General features: G+C 37.6%; 2 protein-coding genes across 8 annotated transcripts in view; one reads left to right on the top strand and one right to left on the bottom strand.

Moving 5' to 3' along the window:
• The window catches only part of thada (THADA armadillo repeat containing), a 130,611-nt gene extending 119,467 nt beyond the window's left edge, over window positions 1-11,144 (bottom strand). For 5 of the 6 annotated variants that reach the window (XM_067387007.1, XM_067387008.1, XM_067387009.1 and 2 more), the window contains exons 1-14: window positions 11,054-11,144; window positions 10,740-10,823; window positions 10,541-10,647; window positions 10,320-10,453; window positions 10,052-10,200; window positions 8,765-8,797; window positions 8,618-8,666; window positions 8,279-8,475; window positions 8,055-8,149; window positions 6,800-7,023; window positions 3,992-4,695; window positions 524-678; window positions 225-380; window positions 38-133 (exon numbers count right to left, since the gene is read on the bottom strand). In XM_067387007.1, the coding sequence (XP_067243108.1) occupies window positions 38-133; window positions 225-380; window positions 524-678; window positions 3,992-4,695; window positions 6,800-7,023; window positions 8,055-8,149; window positions 8,279-8,475; window positions 8,618-8,666; window positions 8,765-8,797; window positions 10,052-10,200; window positions 10,320-10,453; window positions 10,541-10,647; window positions 10,740-10,812 (2,172 nt within the window). In that variant the 5' untranslated portion in view covers window positions 10,813-10,823; window positions 11,054-11,144. Of the gene's footprint in view, window positions 1-37; window positions 134-224; window positions 381-523; window positions 679-3,991; window positions 4,696-6,799; window positions 7,024-8,054; window positions 8,150-8,278; window positions 8,476-8,617; window positions 8,667-8,764; window positions 8,798-10,051; window positions 10,201-10,319; window positions 10,454-10,540; window positions 10,648-10,739; window positions 10,824-11,053 lie in introns of those variants that run through there. The other variant, XM_067387010.1, reaches the window with a different exon arrangement.
• A 210-nt stretch (window positions 11,145-11,354) lies between these two features.
• The window catches only part of plekhh2 (pleckstrin homology domain containing, family H (with MyTH4 domain) member 2), a 47,977-nt gene continuing 41,599 nt past the window's right edge, over window positions 11,355-17,732 (top strand). For both annotated transcript variants that reach the window (XM_067387006.1, XM_067387005.1), the window contains exons 1-2: window positions 11,355-11,504; window positions 13,523-13,660. In XM_067387006.1, the coding sequence (XP_067243107.1) occupies window positions 13,541-13,660 (120 nt within the window). In that variant the 5' untranslated portion in view covers window positions 11,355-11,504; window positions 13,523-13,540. The remainder of the gene's footprint in view (window positions 11,505-13,522; window positions 13,661-17,732) is intronic.

Below are 17,732 nucleotides of genomic sequence, written 5' to 3'. Positions count from 1 at the left end.
AGTTTATCTTATATCTCAGATTGTATCACAGTTGTACCTGGTACATGTTGAGGACTTGCTGATCTTTGTCATTCTCATGCTGGTCCTTTCTCTTTTGCAGAAGCTGAGCACTGTCCTTCACCCTACACAAGAGCTGACAACACAACAAAACAGACATGAGCCAATCAGAACACACATACAATATCATCTGGCCAGTCAAAGCTTAAACTGACATAGGCTTCTACCTTCTTTAACAGACTGACAGTCTGCTGTCTGACTCCTGGTGACTGACTGTTCAGATTAAAAGGCAGGAAGTGGCGGATCAACTCCATTTCCTGTCTGGACAGCTGTTCTGTGCTGCGATGGCTCTCACATAGCAAACCCAGAGCATCCATTCGCACCTGAATTCACATAAACAGCCACAATTTCCCTTTGGTGTTCTAGTTCCATAGCAAAGACACACTTTAGCATGTCATACTTATTTATAATTATTAATATTTATATTATTAAATGTTCAGTAAACTATAATGTGGTTCCAGTTTACCTGATCATGTTTGTGCACCAGAGCCTGTCGCATTAGTGGAAGGGGTACCAGGCCACCCCACAATTCCTCCTCAACAGACTTCAGAACACCCTGAGACCGGGCAGCACGCAGACACGTCATCAGAGCCCCCAACGCACCTCTGCTACCAGCTGCCCCTGAAGAACAAACAAACTTAACACTTACACATACACCTTTCTATAATTCAATATCACCATTTTCTAAACCTAATTTCAAATACCATATATATTTTTTTTTTTATACACATACAGGCAACAATATGAATATTGCAAAGAAAATTAAGGTACTAACAACGCAATGGCTTAAGGATAGGAAGGTGAATATCAGAGCCCTCAAAATCCGATGAAAATCTGTGAATGAGAATTTGACTGAACTTGAGCAATTATGCAAAGAAAAATGGGCAAATATTCCCCAATCTAGGTTTGCAAAGAGAGTACAGACATATCCAAAAAGAATAACGGCTGTAATTAAAGTAAAAGTTGACTCTACAAAGTATTTAAGGATTAGTTCACTTCAGAATTAAAATTTCCTGATCATTTACTCACCCCCATGTCATCCAAAGTGTTTGTGTCTTTCTTTCTTCAGTTGAAAAGAAATTAAGATTTCTGAGGAAAACATTCCAGGATTTTTCTCTATATAGTAGACTTCAATGGCTACCAACCGGTGGAAGGTCCAAATTGCAGTTTCAGTGCAGCTTCAAAGGGCTCTACACGCACCCAGCCGAGGAATAAGGGTCTTGTCTAGCAAAATGATTGGCTTTTCTAAAAAAATAAAAATGTATACTTTTTAAACACAAATGCTCGTCTTGCACTGCTCTGCGATGCGCCTCGCATTACGTAATCATGTTGGAAAGGTCACGCGTGACATAGGCAGAAGTATCGATCCAGTGTCTACAAAGCGAACATGCAAAGACCAAGCCAAACACCCTTCACAAAAAAGATAAAACAACGATGTCAGATGATTTAAGATGGAGAGGAGAAAATGAGATGGAGTTTTTCGCCCTACAGCACTACTTCTGCCTACATCACACGTGACCTTTCCAACATGATTACGTAATGTGTAGAGCAATTAGAAATATTGTTTTGTTTCGCTAGACAAGACCCTTATTCCTCGGCTGGGATCATGTAGAGCCCTTTGAAGCTGCACTGAAATGGCAATTTGGACCTTCAACCCGTTGTACACCAGTCAAGTCCATTATATGGAGAAAAATCCTGGAATGTTTTCCTCAATTTCTTTTCGACTGAAGAGAGAAAGACATGAATATTTTGGATGACATGGGGGTGAGTAAATTATCAGGAAATTTTAATTCTGAAGTGAACGAATCCTTTAAATCAGGGGACTGGTGACTTTTCCAACCCTGTTATTCTAGTTTTTTGTTCATTCTTTTTTTTTTTTTTTAAATTAAATCAGAACTGTTGCTTTTTTAATTATTATTATTACTTTGATGTTGTAAGGTAAAATTTGTAAATAAAGCTGAAAAAGGTTTATTTTGGAATGGGGTTTGATTTCAGGCTGTGCCTAACTTTCTATAGGCACTGTAAATATGCTGATTTGATGCTCATGAATTATATCTTAGTATAATCAATTCTGAAAACATTTGTGATGCTTAATATTTTTATAGAAACTCTGATACATTTTTTAAGGATTCTTTGATGAATAGAAATACAAACCCGATTCCAAAAAAGTTGGGACACTGTACAAATTGTGAATAAAAAAGGAATGCAATAATTTACAAATCTCATAAACTTATATTTTATTCACAATAGAATATAGATAACATATCAAATGTTGAAAGTGAGACATTTTGAAATGTCATGCCAATATTGGCTCATTTTAGATTTCATAAGAGCTACACATTCCAAAAAAGTTGGGACAGGTAGCAATAAGAGGCCGGAAAAGTTAAATGAATATACAAGGAACAGCTGGAGGACCAATTTGCAACTTATTAGGTCAATTGGCAACATGATTGGGTATAAAAACAGCCTCTCAGAGTGGCAGTGTCACTCAGAAGTCAAGATGGCAGAGGATCGCCAATTCCCCCAATGCTGCGGCGAAAAATAGTGGAGCAATATCAGAAAGGAGTTTCTCAGAGAAAAATTGCAAAGAGCTTGAAGTTATCATCTACAGTGCATAATATCATCCAAAGATTCAGAGAATCTGGAACTATCTCTGTGCGTAAGGGTCAAGGCCGGAAAACCATACTGGATGCCCGTGATCTTCGGGTCCTTAGACGGCACTGCATCACATACAGGAATGCTACTGTAATGGAAATCACAACATGGGCTCAGGAATACTTCCAGAAAACACAATCCACCGTGCCATTCGCCGTTGCTGGCTAAATCTCTATAGGTCAAAAAAGAAGCCATATCGAAACATGAGCCAGAAGCGCAGGCATTTTCTCTGGGCCAAGGCTCATTTAAAATGGACTGTGGCAAAGTGGAAAACTGTTCTGTGGTCAGACAAATCAAAATTTGAAGTTCTTTTTTTGAAAATTGAGATGCCATGTCATCCAGACTAAAGAGGACAAGGACAACCCCAGTTGTTATCAGCGCCCAGTTCAGAAGCCTGCATCTCTGATGGTATGGGGTTGCATGAGTGCGTGTGGCATGGGCAGCTTACACATCTGGAAAGGCACCATCAATGCTGAAAGGTATATCCAAGTTCTAAAACAACATATGCTCCCATCCAGACATTGTCTCTTTCAGGGAAGACCTTGCATTTTCCAACATGACAATGCCAGACCACATACTGGATCAATTACAACATCATGGTTGCGTAGTAGGAGGATCCGGGTACTGAAATGGCCAGCTTGCAGTCCAGATTTTTCACCCATAGAAAACATTTGCCGCATCATAAAGAGGAAGATGCGACAAAGAAGATCTAAGACAGTTGAGCAACTAGAAGCCTGTTTTAGACAAGAATGGGACAACAGTCCTATTCCTAAACTTGAGCAACTTGTCTCCTCAGTCCCCAGACGTTTGCAGACCGTTATAAAAAGAAGAGGGGATGCCACACAGTGGTAAACATGGCCTTGTCCCAACTTTTTTGAGATGTGTTGATGCCATGAAATTTAAAATCAACTTATTTTTCCCTTAAAATGATACATTTTCTCAGTTTAAACATTCAATATGTCATCTATGTTGTATTCTGAATAAAATATTGAAATTACCACATTATTGTATTCTGTTTTTATTCACAATTTGTACAGTGTCCCAACTTTTTGGAATCGGGTTTGTAGAATAGAAGCATTTATTTGAAACTGGAATCTTTTGTAACAAATATTTTACAGTCACTTTTTATCAATTTGATGCAGCACTGTTGAATAAAAGAATGAATAGCTTTAAGGAAAACAAAAAATCTTACTGAGCCCAAACTTTCAATAGTATACCCAAATTTTACATATAAAATATGTATTTGCATACATTACATTGCAGATTAAATGTTTCTTACCCTCAGTGCAAGACGGCATCTCTTGCAGGGCCTGTACCATGTGGCTAAGGCTGGAGGGGTTGCAGCGTAGCAGTTTGGGCAGGAAGTAGTCTAATATATAAGTGGTTTGATCCAATCGGGCTGTACACAGTACCTGCAGCAGAGGTGTCACCCAAACCTCATGCCATCCATCTATCCAGGCATTCCCATCCCCAAATTGGGCACACAGCTGGGCCTTATGACTGACAAACAACTTCTCCAGAAGGTCGCTGGCGTACGGTGCCAGTGTCTGATCCCCCATTAGACCCAGTAGCCTGGATGGCAGTCCACCATCAAGCTTGAGTAGATACTCCGCACCCAAGTGCTCCACCAGGCAGGCCAGTGTGCCGTATTTTCCTTTCATATGCCACTCCAGTGCTAGAAGGTCCCGGGTGAGCTTGCTGATGTAAGGGTCGCTGGTGGGATCTGACTTGTGATCACTACAATGCTGGTGGAGCGTAAGAAGGTTCTGGAACAGGGATCGCGTCTGGTGGCGGACTCCATCCAGTGGGTGCTCCCAGTGGGCGTAGATGTGGTGGTGAAGGCGTGCGATTAGATGAGAGCCTCCAACCAGAGATGAGTGAAGGAGAGGGGGGCACGTATCGACCTGTACGCAGTCAACTGCTGCTCCGCTCCAAAGAGTCAAAACCCGAGCCACTACCATCACTGTACTGGATTCCTTTACTCTGAGAGAAATTCATGTTAGAGAGCAGATTAAAAGGAAATCCAGGCTGATAAACTTCAAAATTAACTAAGAACAGTATTATAGTGTGAATTAGGGCAGAGGTCTTTAATCCTGATCCTGGAGGCACATTGTCCTGCAGAGTTTAACTCCAACCCTAATCAAACACACCTGAAACAGCTAATCAAGCTCTTCACAAGCTGAAGCAGGTTGGATATAAACAGGGTTCCCACACCTTGGTTAACTTCAAATTCAAGGACCTTTCAAGGTCCAATACTCTCAATTTCAAGGACTTAGTGTGGGGACACATTTCAAGTGAGAGCAAAGTTACATTGAGTTACCTTGTAAGATACACTGTTACAACTATGCAAACTATGCATATGCTTTTGGTCATATGACAGAGATCTGATATTCTATTTGTCATATTTCTGTTTTGCATAAAACTGAAGTATAATCGGTACATCCTATACTGTATTCTAAAATGATCTGATGTTAACTTTTGCATGGATTTTATTGAAAAGAGCTTAGGCTCATGTAACCAGAAGTTTTAAGATTTATGATTATGCTTTTAAGTTTTTCTTGCCTCATGGGTTTACATCTGTGAAACATTGAGGTACCATCATAGTAGTTTCATGTGCTTGTGAACGTCATGACAACGTACAACACAAAGTACCTCACGTGGGAAAACCTTAACGTAATGCGTAAACGTGCGTAACTAACGTAAATCATGCAAGCTAGTATGCATAGGCCACGAAGTGTTGGCGAAATAACACATTAGCAGACCGGAGGGAATAATATTGATTTTTTTTTTTTTCAGAAAACTTCTTGCACAAAATAAATTCAAGCATTTTCAAGGACCTGTATCTATGTATGTTTACTTTCAAAAACTTTCCAGGGCCTTGAATTATTTTTTTTTTTCCACAAACTTTCAAGGATATCAAGGACCCGTGGGAACCCTGTGGGGCAGTGGGCCTCCAGGAGCAGGGTTGAAGACCTATGAATTAGGGGGTGAATTCAGAGATGCAACTTCTCTGAAAGAAACCATTATATTATTACTCTTTCATTTTGCTTTCTGTCAACTGAAATGCTATGACTAATTGCATTTCTAATTCCCATGTATTAATCTCCTTTTTTAAATGGTTTATATTGTGTTGTGTCTATCTAGCAAGATTTTTATTATTTATTTATTGTGAAAAACTGCAAATTAATGATGAATTATACCACTCAATTTTTTTGAAAGCGATTAATATTTTTATTCAGCAAGGATGAATTAAAGGTGCTAAAGAGGATGTTTTGTTTTATACATTTTTGAAATATTACTTGAAACTGTCTTTACTAACTGATAAAAGACTATTTATTAGGTGCACTGAAAGGAATAATATTAATATACATCATCTGTGCATGAGGTAGGGCCTTAAAAACATCAGCCAATTGGCCCTCTGGCTTGTCAATCACTGCCGTGACGTTCCTTGTGAGAGACAAGCGCGGCTGCGCGCTCCAGTAACTTTCCACACTCCATAGGCAATGTTTTTGTCCGGAGACAGGAGTAACAACTGCAGATTATGAGTTACCTGCGGTGAGTCCGACATAATGAATCCACTAACACGATACAGCGAATGCCGGTGGTAAACACTCGTGTTCCGATACTCGTGCACAAGTTTTGGGAGGCGTTCCCTCGAAAGGAGGGGGGGTTGTTCTTACGCATGCGCTCATTTAAAAAGCTCAGTAACAGTCTTTGGTTTCTCAGTAACCTTTAAATAGATCAAAAGTGACAATAAAGGCATTTATTGTGTTAAATTATATTCCAAATAAATGGTAGGCTTTTGTACTTTCTATTTATTTAAGAAAAATTATATAATAAGAATATAGAATATAAATATATAATAATAAATGTTTCCTGAGCACCAAATCAGCAAAAATATAAAAAAAATATTTTTGAAGGATCGTGTGAAAATGACTGGAGTATTGGGGGGGGGCAAACAAATACCTGCAAACAAAATTTAAACTTAATTTTGCAAACAAATACCTGGTTCAGACCACTTACTAGCTAATTGGTAAAATATTTTTAGCATATCCTTTGTGTGAATGCATTTGGTATTCTTCAATACCTTGTATCTAGAGACAGGAGCACTTCAGGTATGAGCAGCAGCAGTTTCTCTGCCTGTGGACCGAGAGTCTTTCCTCTCCAGCTGAGCATAGCCAGAGCTCCGTGACTCAGATAGATAGCCACAGCTGCAGGCCTGCTGCTCTCATACAGCCCTGCGCAGCTCTGCTTCAACCACTGAGGGGCGGTGCTGCCTGCATCCACTGAACACTGCAGAAGACCTGCAACCTACATACACATTTCACACTTAACAGCTTTTCCACTAGGGCTGGACGATTAATCGAAAAGTAATCGAAACCGAAATTCAGAACCTATAACCGACGTATTTTTCCCATGTCGGTTATTTCGTTTTTTTAATCCTGTTAATACTTCCCCCTTAAAAACATAACTGCGTGTGTAGCCACGTGACTCCGCCCCGTCCAGTCAGTGGCATAAAAGCAAAACACGGAGGTGAACGCCGGTTCAACACATAGTGATGGCGCGTGAGCGGTGAGCCTTGCGTCTTCACTAAACTTTGTCAGTTGTATTTGTTTTATGGTTTGGACATTCAAGAAATTAGACGATCGGATGTGTATTATTATATCACAATGCAGCTGCGCGAGCATGGTAGCACAAACACTCATACAAACAGCTGCGCAAAACGTGAAGATCGCGCGCACACAGAGGAACGCAGAAACTTGTTGTCAGCGCTGTCCTGTGATTTATCACTAAAATAGCTTAGAAACTCAAAAGTTATAGCTTCTATTTTTTCTACTTTTGAATGAACCATTTACAACCCACAGCTTCACAATTAATAGAGAGACGGTATGACTCACACACGCAATCACTGGTACTGTGCTAATTTATCTTTATCTGATTTACAACGAGCAGAAACCTGTAAGAAATGTTACAAACCATAGATAAAATAACTGCTGATAGTGAGCTATGATGTCAGATCACTCTTTCAATTGGAAAAAAATACCCCACCTTAATAGTAAATCATAGGCTATTTACAGTACAAACCTTGTCAGTGTACTATGAGGGCAAAAAAAAAAAAAAAAAATCAGAAATAAAATAATCGTTCATTAATCGTAATCGAGGTAAAATGTTCAATTAATCGAGGTTTTGATTTTAGGCCATAATCGTCCAGCCCTATTTTCCACAGACAGGAATTGGTTAAAATTCAGCACAAGTTGAGAATAACGAAAGTAAAGAATACAATTCTAGACTCTTGTATTTAGAATACTCTTGCTCCTGGGATGAAGAAATCTCTCACTTACTATAACAGGTACATCATCTCCATTCCCCATAATAGATCTAATGAACAAAACAACAGCCATCCCAGCAGTGCTCTGGACCGTCTGAACAAACTCCTCTGAATGGGAAAAAAAAAAAAAATCAAGAACATAAACAAAAATCTACAAAAATAAATACAACATACAAAAAAAGTAAATACAAAAAAAATTCAATTTGCATATGAAGATAACAGTGGTCTTCACAATACCATCAGTCAAGATACATGCATAACAGTTGAGTAGTCCACTAAGAACTTGATGCAGATCAGATTGGTCACTTGAAGCTGAAAGAATTGCAGTACTAATGGGTTCCTGAGATCTCTGAACCACCAGCATTGAGGCCTTCACCACTGCCAAACAGGACTGCATCAGCTGAGCCTGGGCTACATGACGACCGGCCAGACCCCTGAAGAACATATCAAATGTAAATACACAACAATAAATCATGTTACAGACAATTTTCAAGGATTCTGAATAAAAGGAACAAGATGTCAACATTTTCATTCATGCATACAGCACATTATACAGTACACATGTGAACAGTTTACCTGTTCTGTGCCACATAATAATTCAAAGTCCTTTGGAAGAACTGGAGGACTATGAGAGAGAAAAAAAAAAATATCAGCGGCTGGATTTACAAAACAAAACTGAGAAAGCCAAAGGCATGCCATTAAATTATTAACTTGTGTACTAACCTTCTTTTAGCAAACGGTGAACACATTTCTCACCTGTAAACCAAGAAGAACTATTTAAAATTTTATTACACCCATTTACACTACTAAAATGTTTAGGGTCTGTAAGATTTGTTCTTTTTTTTTTTTTTGAAAGAAGTCTCTTATGCTCACCAAGGCTGCATTTATTTGATCAAAAATAAAGTAAAACAGTAATATTGTGATGTATTACGGTCAGTTGCTTGGTCTGGGTCTTGTTTTTTTTTTTCCTGTTTTGCCCCTCCCTTGTTTTTCTTGGTGTCGCACTATCCTTTTGGAGCGTCCGTGCTCTCTCTCTCTTAGGTGGACGCACCTGTTTGTGATTTCAGAGTGGTTGATTGATTGATTGAGCTGACTTATAAAGATGCCAACGAGAAGGAGAAAGAAACAGATGACAGATTTTGTGGGCTAGAAAGCAGTTAAGTGTCTTTACATCTTTATTTGGCTTTTGTTGTTTTTTTCCCTTTGTTAATTGTTGTCCGTCCTGTTAAATTCTTTACTTGGTTGTCATGTTTGTTATGAGTGAGTGAATAAATAGATTTGATTGATTCCGCCGTTTACTCGTTCTTGTTTGTAACGTAATCTCTCTTCACTTCAAGCTGTAATTTTTAGGAGCGGTTGTAACAATAATGATAATGATTTATTTTAATATATTTTTTATAAAAATGTTCAACATCATTACTCCTGTCTTCAGAAACAAATCTCAAAACAAATCTTACAGACCTCAAACTTTTGAAGTAAAGTATCCACCTTATTTGAAAAGTTAGAGTGTGCGCATCCATTTGTAAACTGAATGTGTCTGGCTTTCAGTGTCATCCACTTACAGTTATTGTTAACTGTACAAAACAGCTTGTTATGCGGCTTGAATTTGCAAAATGTTATTTCTTACCATATTATTTTAAAAGGTACATTATGTAACTTTTTGATGCGCTAGCAGTCAAAAAAAAAACAAAAAAACTGCAAGTACTTTGTGGAAGAACATTGTTTTGACAGCTGACTATGTGAAGACGTTACTTTAGCTTTACCCATTAACACACATGATATTTCCTTGAAAATAGATTCCAGCACAGTGTTACAACAACCATAATGAAATTACCCATCACAATAGATAGATATAATGCTTTATATTGAGCTACATATAACAATTTATCAGCTAAAGAATCGGAAGTCTCACATATTCACAGAAAATAGCTTACTTCCGCATTGCAAAATACGGTGGATACCTACTATTATTTATATACAATCTAATAAAATGACATCACTTAGACATACCAATTTTGAAGCCATCCAGACAGGAAGTGATGCTATCTGTTAGGTGAGAGAAGTGATCTGTGTTCGTAGAGGAGAGAGAGGAAGACAGGCACTCAGACAGCCATCCAACAGTCTTCTCCTGCAGCCAATCTGGGCCACTACCTAGTGCACTGTTGGAAAAGTAAAAGAAGATGACAGTATGTTAAATAAACAAAGTCCTCAGACGTCATTAAAAAGAGTTGTTGATTTACAGTCACATGAGTGACAGTGAAACGTGGGTACTTTTAACCTTGCTACGGCTCTCTTAAGTGGGTTCTTAGCTGGCAGTGTGGTATACAGAAACGCTAGTGTGCTCAGGCAGGCATGCAGTAAAGGACCTGTAGAGGACTCATCTTCACTCATCTGCTCCAACATGAAGCCTGCCTGCAGTCAGTATGCAAACCAATGAATTAAAAGTGTTAAGCGATAACATTAGGGTATAATTAAGTTTAGCATGTGATGCAGACCAACCTTAGAGATGAGCTGGATCTGCTCAACCGGGTCAGACGAGGATAAACTGTGCTTCAGCACCTGAGCAAGCTCTATGGATCTACTATCCCCCTCCACAGATAAGGAATCTGGGAGAAAACATGAGATACAAAAGAAATATGACAGTAAATATGCATTGCAACCACAACACAACCACTAAAAGTTGATTTCTGTCACTCACCTGTCAGGCTCTTCAGCTTGACATCATCCAAAGCTACAGCCTCCACTTTAGGTGTTTTTTTCTTCACAACCATACTGACAAGAACTGGAACAAAAAAGTAACTGCAGATGAGTATCATAAATGTATCGTAAAATTACTTAAAAAGCAAGTACAAAAACTGCAGAACATCAACTTCAAACTACAGCGCTTAGTGTGACCTAGTGCTAGTCACACGTTATTGTTTCCTGCAGACATTTATATTAAACCGACGTTCTCCTACACCGTACCCCCAATTTTACTATACATTCAAAACACTTTGAGGCATATTGTCATACCTTTGTAACAAAGAAGGTACCAGTGAAAAAGTTCAAAGCTGCATGTAGAAATCTTTAATTCCACAGCAACATAACATACACGTGTGACGCGTCAATTCCGCAGTCGCGATGAAAGACCGCCCAAGCAAACATATGATTGGTCCAGACACAATACTGCTGATGTTTGATTAGTCCTCGGAAAAGTCAATCATTCATGACATCACCGTTCTCAAAAAACCGTCCTAACCACACCTACAATGGTTTGATTGTACGTGCTCGTAAAAACACGCCCCTGATCCCGCCCACTTCCAGAGGACGATGCTGGAGTGAAAACTTTGAGCTAGAAAACGCTCGCTCTTTATATCATAATTAGTTCATTAATGCAATAACAACTGAGACCACGGAATATTTTTTTTTATTATTATGGTGAGAAACCCGTGCCATCTACAACACTTGTAATACTGAGTGTCGGGTAAGGATAAAATCTTTAACTATTAACAAAAAAGTAGTAGTAGTTTGTTTTTGTTTCTTGTTAAAGCGAAAAAGAGGGAATAAGTACTTAAATATAAAGTTTCTGTTGTTTGAAATGCACTGTTTGTTGATTTTAAATGATTGAAATGTCGTCAATATTGATTAATACTATTCTGTTCTCTATTATGTTAATTTCCATGAACACAACTCTGTTTGTATTGCATCATCATTCTTTCAGCTGCAGTTAACTGGTATGTAGATAATCATTATGTATTGTACACATAGTCATGTCAACATTTTAGTTATATTTATATTTACATTTTAGTATATATGGTTCTATACCATTTTTTGTCATTTTAAACAATATTTTGTCTTCATTTATTCATTTTCAATGGCCCACTAATCTTTGAAAGTACAAATATTCCACATAGCGTCTGAATATGAGGTCGGCTGCCCAATCACCTGTGATATTTCAAAGCTATAAAGATGTAACCTGGCTGGAATTACAATTATGTGGAATCATTGAATATTTGCTCTGTATTATGAAGTGAAACTGTAGAGAACCTTTAATAGAGCCAGATGATCTCTGTCCCTCTACTCCTGAGATGCAAAAAATTCCTACATCCTTATATACATTTCTAGTTGTAGATTTAATGACTCCAATCTGGCTCACTTTCCCTATAGGTTTCTCTCAAGGTTGTTCAATAGTAACATGTTGTTGTTGTTTTTTTCACATTGGTGGAGATTCAAACCCTCAGTCTTATTTACCACAACAGCTTAATTGAGCTTAACACATGTTTGCATGGTTTGCACTCTCTTTGTGCTCATGCCAATGCTGCAATGAGAGCTTATTATAAGTGTAGAGAAGTTGTAGTGAAATGTGTTCACTCAGACTTTTCTCTTGTGCTTTACTACACCTGATTTACATCAGTTGACACATGTTTTTCATAATTAAAACTTTTACAATGGAAAAGCGTGATGGTGCATCAGTGCATGGCTGGTATTGTTTGTTTTTATAGTGGTGGTCAGTTTGCCCTACACTTCTGAAATTTTCACACAACCAATACAGACTGTCTTTGCTGTTTATTTCTAACTTATTGAAGTTAAAATATGTCTCTATTTATAAGATATCATACATCCATATGGAAATTCAGTTAATATTAGAATTTGCTCATATTCTGGTTGTGCATGCACCATGTAAATGTGTTGATTGGAGTAACCAATTATTGATAAGATTACAGTTTTTAAATCCATAAATTATGAGTTCTAAAAAACATAGTAAGTTGTGAAAAGTCAAGGAAATTTTTAGAGCAAGGAGGAGACAGATTGTTTTGTCCAAATGTTAATAAAACCAAATTTGCAAGTCATGATGATGTTTATAATGTGCTATGAATCAACATCATGGATCAAAGTTAAAACGGTAACTCTAACTGTTGTTGCAACATTTTCCTTTTCAAACATTGTTGAATGAATCTCAACATTAATTTACAAGTATTTTGATACAAGGATTACAAGGATTTGATAACCTATTCACAACCTTTTAACATTGTTCCAATATTGTTGTTTTTTCAACATTGAAGGTCAGTCACATGCTGTCTGGTTCTGTTTGGCCATTAAGGGCCAGATTTACTAAAAGGGGCAAATTAGCACAAGAGAGCAATTCATTTCCATATGCAGTCTACCAAGAGCAGCTAAAATTAGTGTAAGATTTAAGACATGCTTTTTTGGGGCAGTAAATAATGCCGCAAATAACAGTAAAACGAAAAGCGCAAACTTTAGTAAAGCAATGCATATGCAATAAGGTCCGCTGCAGAAAATAACTGTTTCCACACCTTTTCATTGCTAATTTCTCACTGCATGTCTTTAAGAAATCCCTTTTTAATGGCAAAAGAGTGTTTGCGGTGGCGCAGTCTGTAAATCTGGCCCTAAGTTTCCAAATGTCCATGTCATTGGACGCAGTTTGTAACTGTAGTATTATTCAAACTGCTCCGATCTCATGCTGTGTATGTGATGTTGCAGGGCCTGAGGAGTGACGGCATGGCGGAGGGTGATGAATGCGTGGGCGGGGAGTGGAAAGAGAAGTACATGGCCCTCGAGGCCCTGCTCTTCAAGTTCCGTGGGCAGATGAGTGTGATCCGAGAGCTCACAGCAGAAAAGGTCAGTCAAACGCACTATGTCTCGGGTCCCTGAGTCCTTTCAGTTGGACTGCTGTTTACAATAGTGCTCTCGGACCTTTAAAAATCATTACATCATACTGCATGCTTAGCAAGTAAAAGTTACTCTGCCATAGCCATCTTTTATTGCTTAGTTAAGGCTTAGTTCACCCAAAAATGAAAATAATGTAATTTATTACTCACCCTCATGTCGTTCTACACCCGTAAAGCCTTCGTTCATCTTCGGAACACAAATTAAGTTATTTTTGATTAAATCTGATGGCTCAGTGAGGCCTCTATAGACAGCAATGCCATTAAACTTCTCAAATCCAGATGGTACTCAAAACATATTTAAAACAGTTAATGTGAGTACAGTGGTTGAATCTTAATATTATAAAGCGTCAAGAATACCTTTTGTGCGCCAAAAAAACAAAATAACAACTTTTCAACTATATCTAGTGATGGCCGATTTCAAACACTGCAATCTTTTGTTTTGAATCAATGATTTGGATCGCATGTCAAAATGCCAAACTGCTGAAATCATGTGACTTTGGCGCTCCGAATTACTGATTCGAAACAAAAGATTCAAAGCAGTTTTTTGAAATCAGCCATCATTTTGTTTTTAACTTAATTTGTGTTCCGAAGATGAACGAAGGCCTTACGAGTGTAGAATGACATGAGGATGAGTAATAAATTACATTATTTTCATTTTTGGGTGAACTTACCCTTTAAAGTAATAATAGACCAGGCATTAGATTTGTCTGTAGCTGTCACTGCCCCACTAATTCCTGTATGTATTTATATACTGTTGGAGAGATAGGGTGAATTCTAGGAAAAGCAAAAAAGCCACCTATTAAAGTATTTGCTCATTTCCATGTTTGGTTTTTATTTCCATGAAAGAGTGTGTGTGTGTGTGTGTGTGTGTGTGTGTGTGTGTGTGTGTGTGTGTGTGTGTGTGTGTGTGTGTGTGTGTGTGTGTGTGTATTCATGCCATGGCCTATTTCTTTGGCCTATCTCGAGGGAGAGCAGATTAGAGGTTAATATAAACAGACGCCTGACCACAGGGCTCCAGACTGCTGCATTCTGGGATAGCAGAACCATCTTTGAATTACAGACTCGAGATGTATTCGGGTGCTTTAAATGTCTTGCCCTTGGGGAGAGGTCAAGTTTAGGATTTTTTTTTTTATTTAATTTTTTTACAAAATATATATTTATATTGTATGGGTTTTTTTTGTTTTTTTTTTCCCAACTACAGTTCAACATTGAAGTTCATTCACATGCCATCTGTTTTTTTCTTTAATCGATCGCCTGCGCATGGGGATATTGAAAGTGAATATTTACAATGGAAAATACCACAATTGAATTTATTTTGTTTCTTTGTTTTACATTAGTCTTGTCCTCTTTCCCATAGGGAAAGTATACCAAACCCACATGCTGCATTGTGGTTTACCTGCAGGCTTTATAGGGTTAATGGCAGTTCACAAATGCAGTTCACTTTTTGTCTGTTATTGTTATATAATTGATGTAAGATTTAATAATGCAGACCTGCCAACATGTACGCATTTTGCGTACCAAGTACGCATTTTGACCTCAAAGTACGCTGGTATATTTGTCACTTTTTACTACGCAAAAACCCGGTGAGTCCTCTGTGCGCGCGTAGTACTCAAATCCAGCAAAAGAAAGAGTTTGACCAATCATATCGCTGGGTTCATTTCCCCAAATAGCAAGCGGGGATGATTGACCAATGCATACGGCCTATCAATAAAAAGAGAACGCAAATCGACAGCAACACAAAATCCCGCACGATCCTCCTTCCACTCCTGCCGTCTCAGTGACTGAATTCTCAGGCGAGGACAGTAACGTTACAGCAGTCACGGTACTTCTGACTCCTTGAGGTAAACGGGTATAAAATGCTCAAGTAATGTTGAACAACAAATCTAAATAAAATGGAAATCGCTATATCGCTTAGTGATTATGAAAGTGCTGTGATGTGTGACTGACTGACAAGAGCGAGTCTGTAGAAACAGGCGTTTATTTATTTATTCTCAGTGTTGAGAAACGTATAGCCTACATGTGTTGCGTTATTGTGTTAATACTAACTAAAGTACCTAATTATGTTACATAGCCTACTTATTTTGTATGAAAACTAGCACATTAGTTTAGTTTATGCATTTAAAAGCACCGTTGTCTCAGTGCTGCGCGAGCTCTCTCTCATACACAAACGCGCGCGAGCACAGAGAGGGAAGATCATTGTAAAATAAATTGCCGTGGTTTAAAATTTGTTCTTGCTTGTGTTATTTTTTTGTCAGAAAACATTTTTAATCATCCACCCGTGTTTTTAAGATTCGGTAAATGGCGGACTCTTTAGTTAACACAACCCCTCGTTATATAACTAACTTCTTTATATTCTCGAATACTCGATTCGTTTTGCACGTATGGGTCCTGTCTATTCACTGTTTACTGTTTTCTATAAATATGTTTGTATTGGCTAACCTTTAATCAGCGAATCTTTGTCTTGTTCAAATACAGCATGTTACAAATAGATACCTTTTTTTTCAGTGGGATTTAGTATATCCAATATTATTCCAGTATCCAAATATTTTAGCATATTTGGATATTGGAATAATACATTAAGTATTTTAAATGAATCACATGTAAACTCAATGTTTACTCTTTTCTAAGGGTTTCTTAATTTTAGACTAGTTTTCATTACAAAACCTGTGTAAAGGACTCGACTGTCAGGTTAGTTGTATGCAAATAGAGCCTACTTGAAAATTTTTTTAGTCCATATTAAATATGTGAATGTGATTCACTTGTGGTTGTCAGTTTGTATAAGCACACATTATGCAATGCAATATTAATCATGAATAAAAAAATGCTTTTGAGCAGGTGTAGTGAAATGTTTAATTGTGTCAAATTATAAAACTTTAACAGTCAAAATCAGATTAACGAAGATGGGTGTGTGTTTGTGCTTTGTGTATTGTATTCTCAAAAAAAAAAAAAAAAAAAACCTGTGTCCTGTCCCGTCACACTGGTACTCGAAAATGTTTTCCAAGGTTGGCAGGTCTGAATAATGCAGCATTTTGTGTGTGGAAATATTACATAGAATTAGGATAATGCACCTAAAGAACATCAAATTTACAAATCAAGAAAAATTTAGTTTTATGACCCCTGGGGCCCAAGAGGGGGCCTCAGCAAACTTCCTGTGTGGCCGCAGTATATAAAAGTACCTAAATTGTTAAATTATTATTAATATATTAACCAAACTGTTATCTAAATTACACATAAATTCTGAAAAAAAAAAAAAAAAAAAAAAAAACACATAAAATGACAAACAGCAGTGACTCTGAGATTTCTTTTTACTCTCTCAATAACTTCTAAAATTGTTCCTACTGGAGAACATCAGTTCTTGAAATGAATCACTACTTTAAAGTTTATCTGCTGGACAAAAAGCATTTTAGACCCCTCTAGACCCCTCTTCATTGTGTAGTTTCTTCATGACCTTTAAAATGTATGTTCTATATAGTATGAATGTGTGTAGTATGAATTTAATCTGGATGTACTACATCGCTATGTTGTCATTGTCATGTGACAGGATCAGTTGCATCGCTTCACTGACTTTCTCAAATCCTCCCCCATGGCCTCATGGGATAGTAAAGTGTCCATTGGATGCACACTTAAAAAATCGCCGGAAGTAGCAGATCACCCAGGGACCTTTAGCCAACTGTATTATGAATTCTGTGATTTCGACATACTATTTTCACATAATATTTTTCCCCTTTATATACAGTATCTCACAGAAGTGAGTACACCCCTCATATGAAAAGATATAATAAAACCCCTCACATGAAAAGATATAATAAAATATTTACAAAATATGGAAATATTACAAAGAATCAGGATAATGCACCCAAAAAAAAATTGTAAATATTTTATTATATCTTTTCATGTGACAACACTGAAGAAATGACACTTTGCTACAATGTAAAGTAGTTAGTGTACAGCTTGTATCAGTGTAAATTTGCTGTCTCCTCAAAATAACTCAACACACAGCCATTGATGTCTAAACCGCTGGC

The sequence above is a fragment of the Chanodichthys erythropterus genome, chromosome 5, assembly GCF_024489055.1.
Source record: "Chanodichthys erythropterus isolate Z2021 chromosome 5, ASM2448905v1, whole genome shotgun sequence".
Lineage (NCBI taxonomy): Eukaryota > Metazoa > Chordata > Actinopteri > Cypriniformes > Xenocyprididae > Chanodichthys > Chanodichthys erythropterus.
Note: the sequence above shows the minus strand (reverse complement) of the source record. Positions and strands in the feature narration are given on the sequence as shown.